This window comes from Squalius cephalus, assembly GCF_949319135.1.
Source record: "Squalius cephalus genome assembly, chromosome: 15".
Classification (NCBI taxonomy): Eukaryota; Metazoa; Chordata; class Actinopteri; order Cypriniformes; family Leuciscidae; genus Squalius; species Squalius cephalus.
The window spans coordinates 31,983,093-32,008,558 of record NC_137136.1 but is presented as its reverse complement, the minus strand read 5'-3'; the positions used below and the strand labels follow the sequence as shown (position 1 = coordinate 32,008,558).

The 25,466-nt window shown below is 38.2% G+C and overlaps 2 protein-coding genes across 2 annotated transcripts in view; both read left to right on the top strand.

Moving 5' to 3' along the window:
* ube3d (ubiquitin protein ligase E3D) overlaps window positions 1-25,466 on the top strand; it is a 255,586-nt gene that overhangs the window by 150,977 nt on the left and 79,143 nt on the right. The gene's annotated exons all lie outside the window — the stretch shown is intronic.
* On the top strand, window positions 3,447-7,370 carry tent5aa (terminal nucleotidyltransferase 5Aa). Its single transcript, XM_079895939.1, has 2 exons — window positions 3,447-4,090; window positions 5,265-7,370. The coding sequence occupies exons 1-2, from the start codon at window positions 3,602-3,604 to the stop codon at window positions 6,042-6,044; spliced, it is 1,269 nt and encodes a 422-aa protein (XP_079752065.1). The 5' UTR covers window positions 3,447-3,601; the 3' UTR covers window positions 6,045-7,370.

The window sequence follows — 25,466 nt, the reverse complement described above, 5'->3', positions numbered from 1 at the left end:
CCCTTTAAGTATGAACAAGAGAAATTATTTTACACCACTTTAAGGACCTGACATGACTAGAATAAATGAACTCAGCAGGGAATGGCGATTATGTAATGACTTTCACTCTGGTATTCTCCCAAAACTGACTAAGAAAAAGTTACTATAGTTACCGAGACCACTGGTCCAACAGAAAACCAGAGGACAAATGACGCATCCTAACTCGAATGTTTATTTCCCTGCTGTCTCCATGTACTGCAGTGAGACAATCGTATTTAGTAAATATGCATTCAGTCGTAACATTCTGGCAAATATTTGGGCACATGTTTTATATGAAGGCTACACATACAGACAAAAGAAAAGAATGAAGCAGAACAAAAACCTTGAGAAGAACCTTGAGTGCAAAAGACACCACTATCATAAATCACCAGTGTTTTATACACAAAATAAAGGAAAGAACAAAAAGCTTAACATAATATAATATAATAATAACTAACTAAGCAATTGGAGGTTTAAACACCACTAGACCTGATCCATGAACTACTAAAAGTGTAAATTGTGCAAATAGTGTTAGTTATTTTCTTTCAATCTTATGTAATTTTGTAGTTTAATGCATTATGTGCTTTAGAGCCTGTTTACACTTGGTCACTTCATGCATCTTGATTTATTGGTTTGCTATCCGATTAAACACATAAATGTTTATCTGCAATAGGGATATAAATATGACTTTCACACTATATGCTATAGTTAATTTCAATAGCAATGCTAATGAACAATGCATTTACACTCGTATGAGACTTAAACATCATCAACGGTTTGAGTGATCAGTAAAAACACATGAAGTGAGCAAATTCAAATACCATAGACATGATGCTTATTTATTTATAATACGGCTTTTCCGTAGAGCTCTTTCAATAGTGTGGGTTTCTGAAGAAAAGTGAAACTTGATTGTAAACATAATGCACTGAAACACATGTTTGTTTCATTTACCAGTTGATGATGACTGGTGAAGATCAGGTTTCTTTAAGTCTTTAAAGGTACAGATTTTGTTCCTTTTTTTCTGCGAGTGTAAGCAATCTCTTGCCATGTCAATAGCAGTCGATGGCTGACAGCCCGTGGTGATTATTTCAGATAAAGAGTTCAACAGCAAACACATTTGGCCACTTAGTTTGATTTGTGAAGTTGTCAGCTGCAATCTCTTTTTGTTTATTAGGATGCGAGTGTTTGTCAGCGGAGTGACTCAGAGATGTGGCTTGTCCCAGTAAATTAAGTGTTTACAGCTGCAGAGACACAATTCTTGTCTGGACAGATCAGACTTCTGGCCCGGTCAGGACTGAGTCACGTATTGAAAACTGCAGCACTTGTGGGCAAGCGGTTGGGACCATGTGAGGGATTTTTGGACATGTACCATTGCAATTCCGTGATATTGCCTACTTTTAAGTTCTTGGAATACCACGAAAATATAGTGAGACATTTAGTGGAATCCAAGAGAGAGATGCGGGACACAGAATTAACGGGTAACTTTAAAGATAAATCAGGCAATAATGAACATAATATTTACACGAGACCATGAACTGAACAAACTGAGGGCTCATATACAAGGAGGATGATACTCAAAGAAACAGAGAACAGGTGTGTGACTATATCTAAAGATGAACTCGAACACGGGCAAAACAGTAACAAGGAAACCTATGACTAGGAACTAATCAAGATAAAGAAACAGAGCATGACCGTGACAAATACTCACTCAGTACAATGGTATTTCCATCTATGACTGGGACTTAGATAGATAGATGGTACCCATTGACAAAAATAGATAGATAGATAGATAGATAGATAGATAGATAGATAGATAGATAGATAGATAGATAGATAGATAGATAGATAGATAGATAGATAGATAGATAGATAGATAGATAGATAGATAGATAGATAGAGTACAGATATGAATATGGGTTAGTGGTCAGTAATAGGTTCTGCATGATTGTACTGTAGGTGTACTGGTCTTGCTCGCAGGGTTTAGCCTGTGTTAACCTAAATGGGATCAGAGCGATTTAAAGGGCTGGGTGAGTGCAGTGACGCAGGGCTTTGTGTCTGCGGATGAATCCTGACTGACAGCTGCCCCACTCTGGCATGAGCTGGAGACTCAGTCCCACATACGGGACAGCCAGACCTCAGGCTCCAGGTTATGAATCCTGGACATGTTTGCTGGTGTTTCTAGAACTGAATGCAGGATGAATGCTGAATGTTTTCTACAGCTGGAAAGAGTCATTTATTGTTCAAGACGCTTTTCTATCACGTCCCTAGAGGGCAATAAAAGACACCAAATGTCCTGACACTGACCCTCAATTTACTTTGCAATTTGTTGGGACTTTCTTCCAAAACGTTTTAATCTTCTCAGGTGCAGATGTGCTATTGATGAATGGCTTTATTGCATTTTCAGCCACATTACTGGTTTTATTGCACTTTCAAACAAGCTGTCTGTCTGTCTGTCTTGTGAAAAAGAAGTGCCCTTAATTGTGTGATGTGCACTTTTTTCCCCCCATACTATGGAAGTCAATGGGGTCCATCAACTGTTTGGTTTAACATTCTTCAAAATATCTTCTTTTGTGTTCAGCAGAACAAAGGCATTTATACAGGTTTGGAACAACTTGAGGGTGAGTAAATGATAACAGAATTAAACATTTTGGGTGAACAAGTTTTAAATAGTACAATTTGTAATAATGTCAAATAAAAAGTTTTTTACTTTATATTTTAAATCATTATTTTAATGATCTATTGTCATCCTTTAGCGAAGTACACTTTTTTGTGTTGACTAAAACACTGCAATTTCTTGCTTATAATTGTAACTGTAATTATTCACTATTGCATGTTTAATAATAAGATAATTATTTTATTAAAAAAGTATTATTTATATTAAGATTAATCTTATATTTATATATAAATATTACTAAATTGCAACCTTTAATCCTTTCTAAGACAATGGAAGTAATTGTGAAATTATGAGATTATGTATTTATATATTAGTGTGTGTCTGTGCAAAATCAGGGGTCTTTTAGATGAACCCCAAATACATATGATCATCCTCATGCAGGGGATCCCATCCTACAACTTAAAATGCATCTATATCTATATATCCAAAGACCCAATTTATATTGAGGAAAAAAAAATTATAAATATGTCTGAAAATATTTCGTTTCTATTAAGTCACTCATCATCATTATAATACTGTACTGTAAGATTCATTAATTACTCTTAATTAATTATTTTAATGTTATCGATTTTATTTATCGATTTTCTCTAAACTTAGTCCCCAGCAGTCCCACGCGATCCCCCGGGGGTCCCCGGTCCTCAGTTTTGAAAACCCTTGTGCTATGAGCGCACAGTTGTGGAGAGACGCGGCTCAGTGGGTTGCTGTTGTGACAGTGGTGTGTGCGTGTGCGTGTGCGTGTGTGTGTGAGATAGGCGTGACCTGAGGCGCACAGAAAGCCTCAGCATTGCTGTCATACTACACACACACCAGCACCACACACTCCCAAACGCTTTGTGGACGCATGACGCTCTTCACATCACAAGGACAGACCTCAGTAGAGTCTCGAGCGCATTATGCGTCTCCTCTGTGATGCACCTCAACTCTCCTCATAACATCTCCAGATCGCTCGAACACACTCCTCTGAGTCCTCACACAGACCCGACGATGGCTGAAGAGGACAGGGTTTCAGACGCAAACACGGACAGCACGAACTTTAGCGTGTTAAGCTGGGAGCATGTCCAGCGCCTGGATCTCATCCTGACGGAGAGCATCCCGATCCACGGCCGAGGAAACTTCCCCACGCTGCAGATGAAGCCTCGGGAGATCGTGACTGCGGTGCGGGGCCGCATGCGGGAGCAGGGCATCCATGTGCGGGACACGCGGCTCAACGGGTCCGCCGCCAGCCACGTCCTGCTCGGGGACAGCGGGCTCGGCTACAAGGACCTGGACCTCATATTTTGCGTGGACCTGAAGGGAGAGACGGAGTTTCAGATCGTCAAGAACATAGTGCTGGACTGTCTGTTGGACTTTTTACCTGATGGGGTCAACAAAGAGAAAATCACACCGTTGACTCTGAAGGTGAGTGTTCAGATTCATGAGAGTAGCTTCAAATGTAGCTACATATTTGTAAAAGGAAACGTTTATGTTTTAGGCGCTCACCATTTCTTTGAAACTTTAATCTAATTTACAGTTGTCAGTTAAGTAGCCTACAAATGTAAAATATCCAATCTGTCTCCTAAATCATTGAGTTCATAATTCCATGCATAATGTTTTGAGTGTGTGTCTGGAAAAATAAAATAAAGAATCAAGTTCTTTTTGTAGTATAACAAATAAATAATCATTAAAACGCTAAAAATATAACATGCATTATAAAGAAGCACGAGTCATATTCATTCCATTATATTTACACTCTTAAAAATAAAGGTTCCAAAAGGGAGTTTTTCGCAGTGATGTCACAGATAGAAGAACCTTTCAGTGATCATTTAGTTTGGCAGGAGAACCATGTTTTATTTTAGTGTGAAGAACTTTTTAATAATCTAAAGAACAATGAAAGATTCCATGGATTTTAAAGGTTTTTGGTGCAACCATCAATGCCAATAAAGAACCTTTTTTTTGCCATCTTAAACGTTTAAATTATTTTTATCTTGCTTTTGGACTATTTCCAATTGTTAAGATTGATATTCTACTCATCTTTCACTATTAACGGGTGTAAAAAGGTGAGTCATTTAGGCAAACAGTACAGTAAACAGTAAGTTACTTTAGCTTTGATGGGACAATATTTGTTGTTTATCAGTAGACCCTTGAATAACCAGTTCAAAACAAATCTTTAATAATCATTTTTATAAGAAAATGGTGTGTAAAGTACAGCATGTCACACTGTAGTACATTGGCTTTAACTGCTTGACTTTGCTTTATGTGCTCTGTTTGTGATTTTGTTTATTCACTGTGTAATTTAAGATCATCTGCATGGATCCCTATAGTCTCCAGTGACATTTAGTAGAAATGCAATTAGAGTAGTTTACTGATCGGCTGGTGAAATGTTGGTTTTCTGTCGGTAAGAGGATTGCGCTAAAGCAGGTTAAAGCCAATCGAGCATTCTCAGCCTCTTAGATCTCCTGCGACAGGAAATTATGGAGAACTGATATGGCAAACGGATGTGCATTCAAATGTATTTGATGCAATTCTATTTGAATAATAATAATAAAACAATGATCTAACTGATCTCACAACAATTCCTCGTCTTTTTGTGCAGGAAGCATACGTGCAGAAGATGGTGAAAGTGTGCAATGATTCGGACCGCTGGAGTCTCATCTCTCTCTCCAACAACCGGGGCAAAAATGTAGAGCTCAAGTTCGTGGACTCTTTGCGCCGGCAGTTCGAGTTCAGTGTCGATTCTTTCCAGATTAAGCTAGACTCTCTGCTGCTTTTCTACGAGTGCTCCGAGAACCCCATGGCCAAAACGTTTCACCCCACCATCATCGGCGAGAGCGTGTACGGAGACTTCGGCGCCGCATTGGACCACTTGCGCAACAAGGTGATCTGCACGAGGAACCCCGAGGAGATCCGAGGAGGAGGCCTGCTGAAGTACTGCCATCTTCTGGTGAGGGGTTTCCGCGCCGCCTCCGAGTCGGAGATGAAGTCTCTCCAGCGCTACATGTGCTCCCGCTTCTTCATCGACTTCTCGGACATCAGCGAACAGCAGCGCAAGCTGGAGTCTTACCTCCAGAACCACTTTGTGGGCTTGGAGGACCGCAAGTACGATTATCTGACGACTCTGCATGGGGTGGTGAACGAGAGCACGGTGTGTCTGATGGGACACGAGCGACGGCAGGCCTTAGGGTTGATCGCCATGCTGGCGGTGCGTGTGCTGGCCGAGCAGAACGTCATACCCAACGTGGCCAATGTCACTTGCTATTACCAACCTGCCCCTTATGTAGCAGACGGTAACTTTAGCAATTATTACATTGCCCAAGTGCAGCCGGTCTTTACCTGCCATCAGCAAACCTACTCCACGTGGCTACCGTGCAACTGAGAGATGGGGAAAAAGATGAGCTGAATCATTGAAGCATTGTCGTAAGGGAGATGAAGTTGTTTCGCAATTGTCTCACTTCCCCAATGTGCACCGATGCTTGAGTGACATGAACCGGGCTCAGTGTAAAACAGCTCCAGTGGGTTTTTTGTTCATGCAGACTGGCGCTGTTTTCTGAAATAAGATGGCCATTGCTAACACCAGTTTGGAGGGCAACTTCTGCTTAATTTGTGAGGCTTTAAACGGTGTTTCTGACCGGTTGACACTTATCAAAAACATTTAATCTCAGTCATTAGATGCATCAAAAGGGAAGCACGAGGCGTCGTTGCACCCTTCAGTCCAAACAGAAACCGATGTATTGAAAAGAAGCTTTCTCAGAGACTCTCTAAATGAGGGGGAAAAGTCAAAAAGTACGACTCCAGTTTGTACAAACCAAAGATTTTAAGATTGTATTTTTATACCCAGACTATCAAATGATGTGATAGTGCTGTCTATATTTGTACATGTGAATGCATTCAAAGTGCCTAATGTCAATGCAGTATGCTGAGGTGAGCAAAGCAACCTCATAATCTCGAAATACACGACAAAGGGACTAAAAGCTTGTGAATGTACATGATGTGTCCTGATTTACAACCAATGCAAGTGTCGTTTTTCCTTGCGGTCCTCTGCGTTATTTCTGAAGCAGTTACGTCTTGTGATTGAACTCTTAATTTATTGTTTCTGAGCAGCATCCAGATGAGAAACGTGATGCTCTAGGTAGATGCAAAAAGTTGAGCGTTGAGGGCACATGCATGCATGGTTGAAAACAAAGAAAAGACTTGTTTCGCGCCAAGAGCGGAGTTCGTTTCCTAACTTTCTAGAAGAAAGGTATTTGCAGAAGCAGCTTTGATGGTGGGACAGTATTTGCTGTAACATCCAAGCAGGGAATTCGACAGCTCTTGCTGAAGCGGTGGAACTAAAACAGGCTGTGTTCATGCGCTCCCTTCACAGCTGCTCTGAACGTGACCCCTCGTTCACCCCCTGGTAACAGAGTGTTAACCTGTGCTTGATTAATAGCGCTGCGGAAGGAAGTAGGCGGAGCGGTGGCATATATGTTTAGACTTGACAAAGAGACTTGAGAGGAGAAGGAAGAGGAAAGCGAGAGTGCGAGAGAGAAGCGAGGACTCAGACGAGAGGGAGTGAGAGAGGGAGGGCTGGAGAGATGGGTGCAGCTGGTGAAGGGGTTTATCTCCCTCGACAAATGTATTTTAATCAATAGAGCTTATTTCATTACTGTGAGCAATTTGGCTGAACAGACAAGTATTTAGCACAGATCATTGAATCCATCTTCAATGGAATGCAAACTTTGCAGTCGAGTTTCCTTCATATAACGCTTAAGTGCTCGCATCAATCAAATGATACACTATTTGGCATTATCAAAATTAAATGAGGAGAAATAACTTGCATTTGTGATGCATAACATTTCTGAAAGAGATTTTAAAGGGGTCATATCATTCTTTTTCACTGCCATGTCACTTTTTTCCTTTCCAAAATAGTCCTGTTTTTATTTTTCATCACCGTTTTCCAACCTTTTCCTGATCTTTACCCGATCTTCCTGATAGGACCTCATAGAAACCCCTGTCGAACCTTGTGCTTTGCTCGGCTCACACACACAAGCTTTTGGGTATTTTTGGCTTTTTCTTAATGGCACATTCTTTGCAAGTTTTGGCTCACACAGTAGACATCATTGATGTGTAAATAATGTATTCATCTGTCTGTTGTCAGAAAGTTGTGGATGTTTAGTTTCAATAAATGTTGTTTTTGGACTGGGGAGCAAGTTTTGATTCCTAAAAGTTAAAGTATGGTTATATAGTAGGCTATTCCCAGCTGAATCCCTTTGACCTAAAATATTTATTTGAAGTATCCTCTAAGATTTTAAGATAATATTTCAATAATATTAACAACACATTTGCATGTTCATGGTTCTCTAATGTTGGTTTATTGCAGGTAAACAAATCTCTTTAAAGTTCTTTATTTTAATTATTTTAACTTTAAAATTATTTATTTTGATTTTATATTTTTATGATAAAAATTTTCATGAACTTGAGAACCTCATGCAGTTCCCACTTTATATAGTGCATCAAAATATTTTACCTCAAAAGATGAAGCAAAATATATGACATGATATGACCCCTTTAAAAACATCAATGGATGCATTTGTAAAGATTTTAAGATATGGTTGTTAAAGTGATTGATATCAGTCAGTAGAATTTGCGTTAACATTTGTTTTTAACCAGTGGGGTCTGTGCTGATCAGGAGGGCCGTATGGTGCACCTCTGCATGTTCACATATCTCACATTTTTTTGTTTTATACACATTTGCATCTCCAGTTTGTGGTTCTCACTCGCCCTCCAGTTTGTTGTTATGTTTGTCTTAACATTTTTGACAGTATCCTGTGGATTTTGCTGGCAGCGGGATGTTTGACTCGCTCTGTGAAGTTTGGAGTTCCTTTCTTGCCATTCTTCGGATGATGCCAAACGCTTAGTGGTCGAATGTCTTATAAAAAAATAAAAAAACATTTAATTTTAGGACAAACAAACATTATGCTTGTTTTTCTGTTTGTATCAGTGAATTTAATTGTCATTCTGCTTTGATTTCTTTGTTCAAGCTGCTAAATGTCATTTTTTTTAACTGCTTATTTTGTGTAAAAGTTTTGTGTTCAATTGTTTGAAGATTTGAAAAGTTTTCTTCAATAAAAAAAAAGAAAAAAAAATTGCACCAGTTGCAGAATGTTATTTTGTCACATTTAACTGTATGTTGTACATTTTCTCAAGCAACACAGTCATTTCATTGTGCTCATGTCTTTATGTTGTCAGTTTACCCACCTTTGTTTAATATGTAAATCTGATCATTTCATGGACAATAATGTCAGAAAATCTGAACACCTCTCTGCTTTTGGACCAAGTTTCCAGCATATAAGGGTCTATCATCAAACTACACCAAGAAAGCTTAATCTGCTGGATAAATGTACTTTATAATGGATTTGCATGCACCAAAACCTTTTGTCCCATAGATTGTGCCAAATCAACCAAAACTGCCAAGAAACTAGATACTGTATTCTGTCATTCTTTTTTATTATTCCCCCCATGTGATTCCTGCAACACATGCAGCATCTAATGAAATTGCAAAACAAAAAAGTTATGAGATAACGGAAAGCAATTTAACATAAAAATACACATGTATATATATATACACTATATTGCCAAAAGTATTGGGACACCCCTCCAAATAATTGAATTCATGTTGTAAGAATTGAGAAATTATAAAATATCAGACAGCCTGTTTCGGAGATGACCAGACCCTGAGAGGACAAAAGGACCTCTCTGGAGATTACCATTTGAACTTTCCCTCGTGCACCATTGAGACGAAAGTCTCACCTCCGAGTCATCCTAATCTACATCTCTTTCCCTCTCCCCTCACCCCCTCTCTCAGGCTCAGATGATCACCTGAATTCACCCAAGAAAATGTATAGTTTAATGTGAATGATTACCACAGAGTATTTTTCATGTTTGGTATCATTTAAAATGTCACAGTGCGACTGGTACAAATGTCTCATTTTCAATAAGTAAAACAAACGGTAATAAGGTTTTTAAGAGTTTAAAGTTAACTGACTTACAAAGGAAGGTGGTCTCTCAAGACAAATGGTCACTCACCGCCAAGAGGTGCTACCCCTGAATGCAAATTTCTTTTGTTAGTACATGTTTCCATGTGAAAGGTTTGTCTATATAACGAAATGCAACAGGAAGTTCGGGGCCTTTTCTGTAACTCAGATTCGCCCGTGAGGCTGAGAGTGAGATATCTCAGCCTCATGTATTTCTTAATGTTGGGTTGCATCTTTTCTCTTTATTCTAGAGCATTTGATGTTTTGTATCGATTATCTTTGAATTGATTATGAAATTGGCGTGATACATTTACCTGACATAATAAATTGTTACATTTGATTATTCTAACTGACTTTGACATTATTTCCATTGAAGAGTTAAACGGAATAGTCAAACATTCGCTAATGATCCACAGATATGATTAAAACCTTTTCATTTATGGAGTCAGATGAAATAGCGAGAGAATACATATTCAAATGTATTGCATTTAATCAAAAAATACTTTGCCTCGAGAAAAGGACAGTAACACGTTAAGACCTTCCGCGCTGGTCGGATGCCGGACTTTGGGCCGATTTAGCGCGAGCTTACAATGTGTTCCAATCATTCCCATGGCCACAGTTGTATAAAACCAAGCACATAGGCATGCAGACGCTTCTACAAACATCTGTGAAAGAAGGGGCCGCTCTCAGGAGCTCAGTGAATTCAAGCGTGGTACTGTGATAGGTTGCCACCTGTGCAATAACTCGTAAAAAATTTCCTCACTACTAAATATTCCACGGTCAACTGTTAGTGGTATTATAACAAAGTGGAAGCAATTTGGAACAACAGCAACTCAGCCACGAAGTGCTAGGCCACGTAAAATCACAGAGCGGGATCAGCACATGCTGAGGCGCACGGTGCACAGAAGTTGCCAACTTTCTGCAGAGTCAACTGCTACAGACCTCCAAACTTCGTGTGGCCTTCAGATTAGCTCAAGTACGGTGCATAGAGAGCTTCATGGAATGGGTTTCCATGGCCCAGCAGCTTCATCCAAGCCTTACATCACCAAGTGCAATGCAAAGCATCGGATGCTGTGGTGTAAAGCCACCGACACTGGACTCGGGAGCAGTGGAGACATGTTCTATGGAGTGACCAATCACGCTTCTCTGTCTGGCAATCCGATGGACGAGTCTGCGTTTGGCAGGAGAACGGTACTTTCCTGTGTAAAGTTTGGTGGAGGGGGGATTATGGTGTGGGGTTGTTTTTCAGGGGTTGGGCTTGGCCCCTTAGTTCCAGTGAAAGGAACTCTTAATGCTTCAGCTACCAACACATTTTGGACAATTTCATGCTCTTAACTTTGTGGGAACAGTTTGGGGATGTTCCTGTTCCAACATGACTGCGCACCATGAGGTATTCATGACCTCAAGGCTAGATTATTGTAATGCCCTACTGGGTGGTTGCCCTGCACGCTTAATAAACAAACTACAGCTGGTCCAAAACGCAGCAGCTCGAGTTCTTACCAGAACCAGGAAGTATGACCATATTAGCCCAGTTCTGTCAAAACTGCATTGGCTCCCTATTAAACATCGCATAAATTTAAAAATATTGCTGATCACTTACAAAGCACTAAATGGTTTAGCTCCGCAGTACTTGAGCGAGCTTTTAACGCATTATAGTCCGTCACGTCTATTGCGATCTCAAAATTCCGGCCAGTTACTAATACCTAGAATATCAAAATCGACTGCTGGCGGTAGATCCTTCTCCTATTTAGCACCAAAACTCTGGAACAGTCTTCCTACCATTGTCCGGGAAGCAGACACACTCTGTCAGTTCAAAGCCAGATTAAAGACACATCTCTTTGACCTAGCTTTCACATAATACATTATAGACTTCTATAATTTAATGTTAGGCTGCATATATTGGGTCAGCCGGAACCGGGAACACTTCCCAAAAATCCTGATGTACTCGTTACATCATGAGAAGAATGGCATCTACACTAATTTTAGTGTCTGTGTTTATCCCGAGGTTTTCCTGCAGCCTGCCGGATCCAGGCCGTATCCAGATCTGACGAAGGACCTTCGCCTGGACCGATGACAACGCAGTGCTGAAGTGCCAACTAGTCTCTCCCTATGGAGGATCCCACTACCACTATACAGATAAGGCGTTGTCGGGAAAATTCGTTTCGCGTTCCTACCCCAAAGCAACAAAATAAAATAAAATTCTTTATCAAAATTTATAAGGAAAGACAAGTACTTTGTTTAGGCTTGGCTTGTAGGGAATTCCAAACCTGCGTATATTCAAACGCACATAACTATAGAACCCATTCTAAATGCGCATGTGAGCGCCATCAGCGTTTCTCACAGGTTTGCGTTTAAAGTCTGTGTAGAGAGAATGGTGTCGTCTTAGCGGCCCTTAATTTAATAACAAATGATCGTTGCGACGGAAGCAAATCAATCAAAACTAACTTTAGATGGAAATAACTTAACTCTGCTATAAAGCCAAAACAATCTCTGTTACCTTAAATTATACGCTTATCTCTGTAAAGCTGCTTTGAAGCAATCTTCATTGTTAAAAGCGCTATATAAATGAAGATGACTTGACTTGACTTGACCAGTGCACAAAGCAAGATCCATAAAGACATGGATGAGCGAGTTTGGCGTGGAGGAACTTGACTGGCCCGCACAGAGTCCTGGCCTCAATTCGACAGAACACCTTTGGGATGAATTAGAGCGGAGACTGTGAGCCAAGCCTTCTCATCCAACATCAGTGCCTGACATCACAAATGCACTTCTAGAAGAATGGTCAAAAATTCCCATAAACACACTCCTAAACCTTGTGGAAAGCCTTCCCAGAAGAGTTGAAGCTGTTATAGGTGCAAAGGGTGGGCCAACTCCATATTAAACCCTACGGATTAAGAATGGGATGTCATTAAAAAGGCAGACATCCCAAAACTTTTGGCAATATAGTGTATATTAGGGGCGGAGTTGATTATTGCATGCACCAATAGGGTCAATTTGGATTTCATATTGACACCAGACTCTTGATAAGGTGATGGCCAATGTATCACCACTATGTCAAACTATACGTTTCCAATAACTGTGGTATATATTGGGGTGTTGTACTGTGCAAACTACGCCTCTGTTGCCACAGGGAAAAACTGACTATAGGGGCTCACGACAACCCTCATGAACAAAAGCCAGCTAGAAAAACAGTAGTTCTCAGAACTAAGAGTTTTTTACCTCTGAATTATACGTTTTGAGCACAAACCGCAAACAGGTCAATCGAAAGGTTGTTTAGGGTGAATTGCGTCAGAACGACCACAATAACTTTGTGACTTCCATTTCTTTTACAGCAGGTCAGGCATTCGACAGCAGCCACACTCAGTGAGCAATAAACATATATCTTAGCGAGATGACATTTGTGTAAAGCCACAGTCTGCTGGACATAGATATGACATCAGCAGTCACCCGGGGCAACCAGACCTTTAGACGGGTCAACCTTTAGTGCATGCTAAGAATAGAGCAGCTATCACTGAGTATTTCTACTTGATGTTCGATGAACAATTATTTTGTCAAATATGACGTCATAGCTTTTGTGTTATGTACAAGCCACTAAAAACACAAGCTCTGTTCCTTGCCTACAAATTCAGATGGTCACTTTATATAGGCAGAAACCCTCTTAATGGTCGCTCGTTTTGGTGGAATAGTATTTGGTGAAATAGACCATCTTAATTTGAGTTTTTTTATTTGCTATTTATACTAATTTAATTGGCTTAGTCTTAATGAAAACATTCTAACTGGGAAAAAATTATTTAGGCTCAGATTTAGGATATAAGTATTTGAATTGCGTATAAAATTTCCATCCATTTGGATTACACAGTTTTAACATAAATAAACTATAGTTTAGTTTATTATTAACTATTACATTTTTATTTATATAAATAATCATATTTTCAAAATGCATTTTTTTTTAAATAGCAAAGAATCAGCACAAATCTGTTAATATTGTGGAAACAATCACATTTATTCAGTTAAATGTATGAATATGGTTAAAATATGGCTAACTGCGGAATAAGCAATATTCTGTTGGTTAAAATGTATGATACAGATACTGTGATACAGATACTGTTTTGTGATGCAAAATGTATGATGCTGATACTTCTGGCAGAACCAAAAAACGTTGCTGCCTTAAATTTTTTAAAAGTACAATAAACTTGGATATTTAAGTCATTGCAACTTAAATTACATTAAACTGACTTGAATCTTGAATGAATGAAAAATGAATTAAATGAATCTTGTATAACATAAAAAAACAGATGAAAATTCCTTGACTTATTTTGATGAGTTAAAGCAATGAAAAAATATGTTATATTAAAAAAATTATCACATTTTTTTTTTTTACATTGTACAAGTTTAGAGTCCCATAAATCAAAGCACCAAAACAATAGAGAAACCAAAGTACCAAACGAACAACAATATATATATATATATATATATATATATATATATATATATATATATATATATATATATATATAAATATACTGTATACAATTATGTACACGAATAAACTCACAAGTATCCACAATATACAGGCAAGGGTTTTTGCTCACTGCACCGCAGTAGCACGTTTGTTCAACTTCAGCAAGCAACATTCTGGAGTCTGGCCGCTGGTCTTTTCAGGGGATGCTACCATTACGAGGTAAGTTTCATAAGTTATTACATATCCACACATTCAGATATATAAAATAACTTAACACGATAACAAAATAAACATAATGCAAATTCACTTAATTAATTAATTAAACAATAGACATAATCGTAGTAAACAAAGAAAGAATAACACAACTATCTGTTTTTTTTTCTTGTACCCCACATAGAAACAAGCCTGCGATGTCATAACTGGATCGTTTTGGCCGGCACAGCTCCCAGTATCCCGATTACGCCAACATATAACACAAACAATTCAACAATAAAACATGAAACAATAAACAATGAGTATGTGTGATATGTCCGGAGAGAATAACAGACAGTATGGAATTTGAATGAACAACCAAGTGCTATCGGGATCGAGTGTGTACCCGCTACTCCAATAGCGGCATCAGCAGGTAAGGGAAGGGTGCATGCTGTGTGTGTGTGTGTGTGTGTGTGTGTGTGCATTTATAAGCACCAGTGCTGCCGCATGCAGTGATGAAGAAGGTCGCTTCTTCACATCACCACCCCCCTCTCTCCAATCCGCACACTGTTAGGGAATCTGGACAGGTCGTCGGCCACAAGGTTCTTCCTCCCGGGGTAATGTCGGATCTGGAGAGTGTAGGGCTGGAGAGCCAGATACCATTGGGTAACTCAGTCATTATGGTGTGAATCCAGTTTAGTGCCTCATGATCGGTCTCCAGGGGGGAAGGATCCATCTTAGGAAGGATCAAACCTCCATCTTCATCCTAGGCCTAGGACTGTGCCGGATTGCTTCCACCTTGCAAAGCTGTGGTCGCAGTTTGCCATTGTTCTCACGCTTTGCCCACTCACACTTTTTGACATTTAAGGACAGGCCTGCTGCTCGGATGTTCTCCAGTGTCTGTCTCAGATGTTCAGGTGGTCTGCCCTGTTGTGGCTGTTGATGACCATGAATACATGTGGTCCATTAGCCGCTGGAAGGTGGCAGGTGCCCCTTGCAGACCAAAGGGTAGGACAGTAGACTAGTAGTATAGTCCAACAGGTGGTTGGAGGTTTGGAGTTCCAATTGGCCAGTACCCCGTACACAGGTCCGATGCCGTGATCTACTGGGCCTGTCCAATCCTCTCCAACAGGTCTTCGATCTTTGGCATACGGTAGGTATCAAACTTCGACTGGGCATTTAGCTTGTGGAAGTGGACGCAGACACACAGCGATCTGTCCTTCTTTGTTACGATCACGATCGGGCTACTCCATTCGCTTGTGGAGGCTTCGATGAACTCTTTCATCATCTCTATCTCTCCCTTCAAAGGGTTCAGTAGTCTTTCTGGGATATGTTAAAGGAACAATATCTAAGATTTTTGGATTAAAATATCCAAAAACCACTATGTTAAATATATTTTTGACTTGTGTGCTTACATTATCCCAGATGTTTCCAAGAATGTTTAAATCCAGAGAAATAAGCAATTTTAACCCGGACACAGACCATGTGCAGTGTGCAACAAGTGTCTCATAGTAGCCGCAGAGCGAACACGCAGATTAACGCATTGCAACAGACAAATGCAAACGAACCTGCGGTATAATAAAATTTCCGCTGCTCTCGAGTCGCGCCTCGCACTCGTCTCTCATTAGAAATCGCTCCAGTGATCCAACGATCCTGCTCTGCTTCATACTACAGTAACGTTAATAATCTCATCCATGAATATTATTTCTGCCCAAGTCCCATCGGATTATTTTCCACTGGTTGTGAGGTGAAGACAACAACTCCCATGATTCTGCACTCAATCTCGGCATCATCAAGCTACACTTTTGTTTTTAATAGGCGACCTCTAGCGGCGAAAAACTACATATTGTGCCTTTAAGGTTGTTGTCTTAAAGGTGTAGAGTCAGTGAGGTGGATGGTGTGATGTACGAGCTACGTACGCCCAGGCCTCTGCCGAAAAAGTGACGGGAGCCTGTCAAGGAGGTCTCATGGTTAGTGCTATTACAGAAAACTTACCTGTTTGATTTATGTAGGGCTGACAAATATGCATCACATTAAGTTTGTTTAATGTTGAAACTGTGTGCTCAAAATGGATGGAAATTTTATATGCAATTTACATACATTACTCGAGTTAGACATATATGGTTTTGAGTGTCGACATCTAGGGATCTTATATACAGCCCATACTCTAAACACGCACTTTAAAAAAAAAAAAAAAACAACAACTTTATTTTACAGTGTGCTGTTACACATCTTACATGTAGCCTACTTACTATAGTAATAAGAATAAATGATGGATAGTTACAAGCAACTAACCATAAACCAAACAATAACCCTAAACTTAATTATATAGTATTGTTGTTAAATAATATTACTTATTTGAGTACTTATTTGCATAATTTACAAGGACATCTAAAAAAGTGTAACCAAAAAAACTATATATACCGTTTTTACAAATGAAAATGTCCCCAAAAAGACCTTTTTTCCCCACTTCCAGTTCTTTGCAAGGGATTCTGGGGTTGCCTTTTATATGAAGGACACATGCAGTGCTGCCTTGGAATTTGGCCAAAATTAGTTATCTTTAAAATTTTGAACGGTCTTCACAGCAAAAAGCGCCCGATGATGCCAGAAAGCTCTCTGAGTAGGCAACTCAAGAAGTGAGGTTTTAGATCAGAGCGACAGAAGATCGTGAGCAGCCACGTGAGAGTCTTTAGAGAGAACACATGAAATCACGCACCATTTGATGAATACTCTGGTAGTCTTGGAGTGAGGTGAACTATCTCTTTGTTCTTGCTAGTTCGGTAGGTATTCAGAATACCGTCAAATACATTCTCTCCGTCGCCTAATGCGTTTTCCAATCATGGACTGGAGAGCTGCCGGCTATTCCACGGGTCCTTTTCCCTTTCGTTTCCGTGAGGCATTTTTTCCAGATGAAGAGATTTATGGAATTGGAGAAACGCTGAAGGAAAGTGACATTGTTTCCCAGAGCAAAGCCCCCTTGCCTGTGTTAGTGCCGAGGAATTACCTCAAATTCCAACAGACTCACTGCCTGCTGCCGACACCACATTAATTCACCGTTCAGCCATGCCATAACAAACTCACTGAATACATACAGAGGTGTGGGAAAAACATTCTTAAAGCACATCTTTACTGTTATACACACATATACAAATACACAGAAATCTGCTCTTATGCTCACAGAGGTTGAAAACAGTTGTGCTGCTTCATATTTTTGTGGAAACCATTATACATTTTTTTATTGATTAGAAAGAATGAACGCTTAAATCTTGTACTTATTTTATTGTTAGTATTTCAGCACAATGGTTCTACTGTACATACACGTCTGTGTGACTGTATGACTTCAGTTTAGTATTTGATGTTGGCCAACAAGTTCAAAACATACTTTTTTTGTTTTGTTTCACCCCAAATAGTTATCATTATGAAAATTATTTTTATGTGTTATTATTTTAGAGTATTTCTGAAATTTACCAGCTTTCAACCAATGGCATTTAGAGAAAAACTCTAATTTCCATAATATACATATTTGCTTAGAAGAGACAATGTCAAGACAAAGGATGTTTATTTAAATAGCACATTTCATTCACAATGGTATTTCAAAGTGCTCTACATAAAGGCATGATACAGAGTAAGAAAAATAAACAAAGTCAATTTCTACATCCATCCATTCTCCAAAATGCTTGTTCTCTTTAGAAATTATTTAAGAAAATAAAAACGAATGAAATAAAATGCTGAAATGAAGGAAATGCAACATTAAAGACAGATTGCAAAATAAAAATGATAATGAAACAAAAAAGCAATTAAATGAACAAAAAACTAACTGAAGTAAGCACCACATACATCTGGTATGTACATCTATTTAGTGAGATCTAGTCAATAGTGGACGCCGTTTAAAGCCAGTGAAGACAGGGTCCAAATTGTTTTGTGATTGGGTTATTCAAACCACATTCAGATGTTGTCAAAATTGCATCGCAGTGTCATATAATCTGAGACTGATGATAATGCCAGGTAAAACACGGCCCCTGGGGCTTTAATTGCTTGATGACACAGCTAGGTAAGTAGATTTCGTTGTCAATTGCATTGTTATGATAAACATTTTTGGAGATTTCCATTATTTGGTCTAGTAGTATTGAACAGGAAAGGTCCAAGGATTGAGCCCTGGTGGGCTCCAGGTTCAGCAGTTTCGTGTCAGACTGTTCCCATCGCACTCGTCTCACACACAAAATGAAAGGCATGTGGGAGGCACATGGTTATACATATAAACTAATGTGGAATGTGGAAAATAAATGCTATGGATATAAGGAGAAATGAAGGTAAGATGAGCTTTTGAGAGAGGTGTGATGCTGCTAGAAGAAAAAGGATGTGTGCCTCAGGCCTGCTATAAGTGTCTTCTCATTGTTGTGCATGTAACTCTGTCGTTCAGGGTTGGGTGGAGTCTAGAAGAGAGAGAGAAGGTGATCCCTTTGTCTGTGGGATTACACTCATTAGAGTTAGCAGGTTTGCATTTAGTCACTAGCTGCTGCAGAGATAATCTGTCATACATACAGGGCAATCGGAAAGTAGGGTAAACCCACAGACCGATGAGGCATGGATCTGACAGAAAGCCATCAGAGCTCCCGGGGAAATATTTGATTTCTCAGACATTGCTCTTTCTTAGAGCAAAAGAAAAATCTTTCATTTAAAGATGTAATAGAATAGGAAATGTTCTTGATATTTTAAAATAAAAGTCTTCTTTCTGCTAAGAATCATAACTTTCAGGTCTCCCACCCAAAAAGTCTATTTATTAAAACGGCTCATTCGAAAAACCCTCGGATTTCTGACATCAGACCCTGAAACATGATCACATGACCTCTATATGTTTTTTCCAGAAACTCTGCCTAACCAGTGATGGTTAGGTGAAGAAATGCGAAGGAAGCAGAATAGATACTATTATTGCAAAACAGCAGAAGGACCAGTGATAAGAGTAAAATGTGGTGTGCCAAGCTTGTGCTGTTCCTCTTTCCTTTTAGTCTGATCTGAACTGTTTGTGACCCAAAAAACACACTTTACTACACAATAAATAAATAATGAAATAAACAAATGATGATGGATGGATAAAAATGACCGAATGAATGAATGAATGAATGAATGAATGAATGAATGAATGAATGAAAAAAAGACCAAATGAATGAGTGAATTAACTAATTAAATGATCAAATGAATGAACGAAATGAAACTAGGAAACAAATAGTTAGTTTGATCTCTTTGAATGATAATAGCACACCTCCGCAACTACAATGAGTAATCATTTATTCACTGTGAAAAAGTGCTAGACAATTATGCACAGACGTTTAATGGTCTGTTCAAATCACCAGCCCTAAATATGAGCATCAGTAAAATGATGCTTGCCTTAGCACTAATGAGAATGAGAATGAAACGCTTTTGTGGATTTTAAGTCTTCCTCTTTCCCTCTTTATCAACAGCCATTGATCAGACATGAGAGAAGCCCAGACAGCCGCTGCTTTAATAAGGTCATTTCAGCATGTGGAGGAGGAACATGGTCCATCTCACTCTCTGAGAGGTTTGCACAGAGACAACAGACACAGAGTGAGTCACTCCACTACATGTCATCTAGGTTTGTATCCATGCTTGTATGTAGAAAAGAACTGAGTAGAGGAGTGGTTGTGGGTGTAACCAAATGTTTACAATAGGCGTATGTGACTTTTGCAATGAGCTTTAGACAGCACCATCACAAACAAACATGACACGCTCCTTCACACCTCAGTTTCCACTAGAATGCCCTTAGCAATAAAATACCATGTTGAGGACGGTTCTGTCAAATATCGTAGTGGTTATTACTGTACAATCATAATTAATTAAAATGGGGATTCATTCAAACAGTGCACGCTAAAAAACTTAAATGTACTCAGGATTTATTTACACTTAAAAGTTTTGAGAAAAACGTTAAAGAAGTGAAACCATTTAAATATACCTTTTTTTTTTTTAAATGAAGTGGATCTGAGTAAGTAAATTTAGTGCCGAATATATGGATTGTAATTTACCAAAAATATTAAGGAAGAATGTCTTAAAAATATAATTTGTTAGTCAAATGCTGATGAAATGCTTTTATGAAATAAACTTAAAGAAGAAGTTAACTGTTGAATTTTCCAAATATATACAGTACACTCACCTAAAGGATTATTAGGAACACCATACTAATACTGTGTTTGACCCCCTTTCGCCTTCAGAACTGCCTTAATTCTACGTGGCATTGATTCAACAAGGTGCTGAAAGCATTCTTTAGAAATGTTGGCCCATATTGATAGGATAGCATCTTGCAGTTGATGGAGATTTGTGGGATGCACATCCAGGGCACGAAGCTCCCGTTCCACCACATCCCAAAGATGCTCTATTGGGTTGAGATCTGGTGACTGTGGGGGCCATTTTAGTACAGTGAACTCATTGTCATGTTCAAGAAACCAGTTTGAAATGATTCGAGCTTTGTGACATGGTGCATTATCCTGCTGGAAGTAGCCATCAGAGGCCATCAGTAGCCATCAGAGCCATCAGAGGACCACCAGCCTGCACAGTGGTAACAAGGCATGATGGATCCATGTTCTCATTCTGTTTACGCCAAATTCTGACTCTACCATCTGAATGTCTTCAACTGTCCAATTTTGGTGAGCTCGTGCAAATTGTATCCTCTTTTTCCTATTTGTAGTGGAGATGAGTGGTACCCGGTGGGGTCTTCTGCTGTTGTAGCCCATCCGCCTCAAGGTTGTGCGTGTTGTGGCTTCACAAATGCTTTGCTGCATACCTCGGTTGTAACGAGTGGTTATTTCAGTCAAAGTTGCTCTTCTATCAGCTTGAATCAGTCGGCCCATTCTCCTCTGACCTCTAGCATCAACAAGGCATTTTCGCCCACAGGACTGCTGCATACTGGATGTTTTTCCCTTTTCACACCATTCTTTGTAAACCTTAGAAATGGTTGTGCGTGAAAATCCCAGTAACTGAGCAGATTGTGAAATACTCAGACCGGCCCGTCTGGCACCAACAACCATGCCATGCTCAAAATTGCTTAAATCACCTTTCTTTCCCATTCTGACATTCAGTTTGGAGTTCAGGAGATTGTCTTGACCAGGACCACACCCCTAAATGCATTGAAGCAACTGCCATGTGATTGGTTGATTAGATAATTGCATTAATGAGAAATTGAACAGGTGTTCCTAATAATCCTTTAGGTGAGTGTATAGTTTGGTATAGTTTTATTGTAGTATTTTGACCCAATATTTAGATTGTTTTTAAATGCTTTATTCATAAATGATTGCATTTGGTTCCCTCTAGGCCTGTACTATATGGTATTTTGGAGGAAATTATTCTTCCTCTGGTACATTTTTGTAGTTAAAAAAAAAAAAAAGTTCTCTCAAATGTCTGTCAAATTGTGCACAATATACTGTGTTAATATGGAGGAATTTTCCACGTTGTCTTTTTCATAGGTGTTTTATCTGTATTTTGAATTACGCATTGCTTTGGGTTGTGTTTTAGAGTTAAAGAACATGTCCATAAAAATGGATAATGTCCTGACAGAAAATTACCAGTACCATTATGTAGATCCAGCTAAACAAACTCTTTTTAAGCACACATCTTCAGAGAAAAACACACAATTAAAAGTGAGAAATGAATTATTTGATTTGTGTTGATCATTTGTACACACTTGCCTTTCTCCTTCCTACTGAGATTTTCAATGAATATGCTTTCAACCAAAAGGGAAACACCTGAAACTGTATCCACATTATAAGTGAGGAATCCCAGAGAATGACACATTTAATAGTTCTGCGAAACCCATCTGAGCTTGGAAAGAGGATCTTGAATGTGTATCTTTATATGAGGCAATACTACAAAGAATGCCAAGAAAAGGTCTTTTTTTTTTTTTTTTTTGTAAGTGAATATGTGAACAAAAAGAACAAAGAAGAAAACAAATGGGTTTTTACGCTCAAATTCAAATATTCTATTTCTAATGTTTTTATTATCTCCTTCCAAATATTTCTGCTTTTCCTTTAACAGTTTGGAACTGTCCGTATCTTTAAACATATGCATCATAAAAGCATTCTTCCTAACCTATACAAACATATGGGCACGAATCCAAATAGTGAGCTTCCTACATAGGCTGCATTTTAAGGAATCATAGCAACACTCCCAACAGGAAGGCTGTTCTAAAATCTAAAATGATGGCATCTTCTAAGATACTTTGCAGATAATGCTTTGTAAAAAATACAACCAAGATGGCGGACGAGGCAAGAAAGATCTTTTCCTTCCTTCCTTCCTATCATTTCTTTAAAAAAAAAAAAATTGATTGAAATAGTCTAATTAAGCTATTCTATTGCACATTTGTGTGCTATTAGAGTTTTACAGCATTAGCAACATGATAACGTCAAACTCTGTGAGTCAAGTAAGTGAGGAGTTGCTGCTTTTGCAGAGCATTTTAAAACAGTGTGTTAAGGTTAAGATGCGTCGTTGCACTATTAAATATTAAGGTTCATTAAGGGGGTTTTTCCAGTGATGCCATTAAGAACCATTTTTTGTTCCCAAAGAACATTTCAATTAACAACTTTTAACAACTAACTTTTTAATAACCTGAAGAACATTTTTTTACTCTAAAGAACCTTCTGTACTGAGAGGTTCCATTTATTTTTAAGGTTCTTAATGGAACCATCAATGCCAATTCAGAACCTTTATTTTGAAGAGTGTAAGAAGACAGTTGCCAAAGCAGATCACTTGTGTGGTAAATACATTATTGCACAGGTGGAAATAACTGGTGGCATCAATAAACACTTGAGAAATAAAGACACTGGGTCTTTTAATAAACGTTATCCACTCATTTCCGGCACGGAATATAACAGTGTGAGACATACATCAGGCTTAAGGTGTGGATTTAGAGATCTGAGACGATGAAGTGTACAGTATATGATGAACAGACAGTATCTGAAGCTCGGAAGAGGAAGGTTGACTAATACAGATTACAAACTGATACTCAGTAGAAGATGTAGAGCGCCACCAGCAGTTGACTTTGAGTCACGCCCAACCCTGCAGCAAAGCTCATTTACATACTGTAGGCATTTACAAAATTACAACTAATAAATGGACTTGAAATACTGATTTTTGTTAAAATTATTGTATTTTATGGGAGGAAACAAATCACTGAGTAATACAAGAGACATAAAATTACTAATCTATGTATGAAATCACTTGAGTAATTTATGAGGTTCGCCAAGCAACTGACCAATAACACTGTATCACAGAAAATTGAGGATGCTTTAATCATGTAAAAGTTGAATTAATGCTTGATCACTGAATGTGTATCATTCTTAAACAACTAAAGGACTTCATTTATAATGATGACCTTGACCTGCAGTTAGAAATACATCAGTTGCATTCATTTTCTATGAACATACATCAATCATGTATTGTATAACTAAAACTAAAACCATAAAAAATAAATAAATAAATAAATAAATAAATAAATAAATAAATAAATAAATAAATAAAATATTAAAAATTGATGTACTAAAAAAAATTAAAATGAATGAAAATGAATTAGACATTAAAAAAATATAAAAATGACAACAACAAAAAAATATTAAAAATAATAATAATAATAATAATAATAATAATAAGGTAGGCCTACCACTATAATGGTACCTTAATGATACTAAAACACAAAACATATATGCTACTGTATATGCACAAATCAAACATATACAGTAGATAAGCTAGTTGTACAAATAAAATAATATTTGACAAGACAGTAGATAATGTGCAATGGAACCTCTTTTTATTAAGTCAAACAAGCAAGTTGACACACACACACACACACACACACACACACACACACACACACACACACACACACACACACACACACACACACACACACACACACACACACACAGAGTACAAATATTTGATATCCCTCTAATATTTTGACACCACCATGGCCAAACAATGCATTAAACATGGACGCAAGTCGATCAGTCCTCAGAAGGTACATTTTTTTGGCAAAAACTAAAACATCTCTCTGTTTGTTAACAGTTCGGGAGGGTTGATTTGAGCTGGCTTCTATCATGTTTTATTATAAGAAACAGATGTTATATTAAAGCTTTCCCTGGCAAATTCTCTACATCCACACCTCCGACTAGATCATATTTCTTTTACTTTCCTGACTGTGGAGGCTAATACAGTTGCTCAGTTCTACTTGTACCACTGACTTGGAAGATGTTTATGTTGTATTCACAGTATTTTAATTGAATATTCAGTATGAAGAGCCTGGAGCCACTATTTGTTCAGCGACGACTCAGCATCACTGTTAAACGCTTGACTGTCAGTTTTGTCGACATAGCTGTTTCTGTGGAGCTTCGTAATTGATTGTTTGACAGCTGTTTTCTTTTTTCTTTTTTTTTTTTTCCACTTTCAAACTGAGAAACTAACATGTAATTCCTCACACAGGACCAGCTGGAGTGGTTTACAAATAAAACTCCAACCCAGATAAAAAGTCTCTATACGCCAACACATCAGCTCAGCAGAATTCCAGCTCAGATTCACATAGTCAGATTCATACATACATTTTTAGGTGATCTATAAAAATGTACAGTGCAATTAACATTTATATGAGGACAGTTCCACAATTAGTGAACATTTCGGTCTCCCATGATTATTCAAAAAGTTAAAAAATGCTTATAAAAATTAGTTATTCATTATAATAACGGGTAACACGTTGCAATAAGTTTGTATTTGTTCAAATTAGTTAACTACATTAGTAAACACAAACTAACAATGAAAAATAATTTATTAATCTTAGCTAGTGTTAACTTCAACATTTATCAATACATTAATAATATCAAAAGTTGTATCTGTTGATATTATTTAATTGACCTGAGCTAACATCAGCAAACAATGATCAGTGTTAGTATGGGCAGCGGCTATGTGCACTAAGTGAAAATAGCTATAGATTATATTTACACTATGTAAAAATAGCAGTGTTTTCTTTGCAATAAATGTAAATTGTTAGATATGTGTAAATAGCCATTGCTGACAAGGCGGGCTATTTGTACTTTAGGGATCTTAGTAACTAAAGTTAACAAAGATTAATTAATAGTAC

Coding starts and splice junctions, on each gene's coding strand:
- tent5aa (XM_079895939.1), top strand. CDS start 3,602: ATGCACCTCAACTCTCCTCATAACATCTCCAGATCGCTCGAACACACT. Junction 4,091..5,264: donor TCACACCGTTGACTCTGAAG/GTGAGTGTTCAG, acceptor CTTTTTGTGCAG/GAAGCATACGTGCAGAAGAT.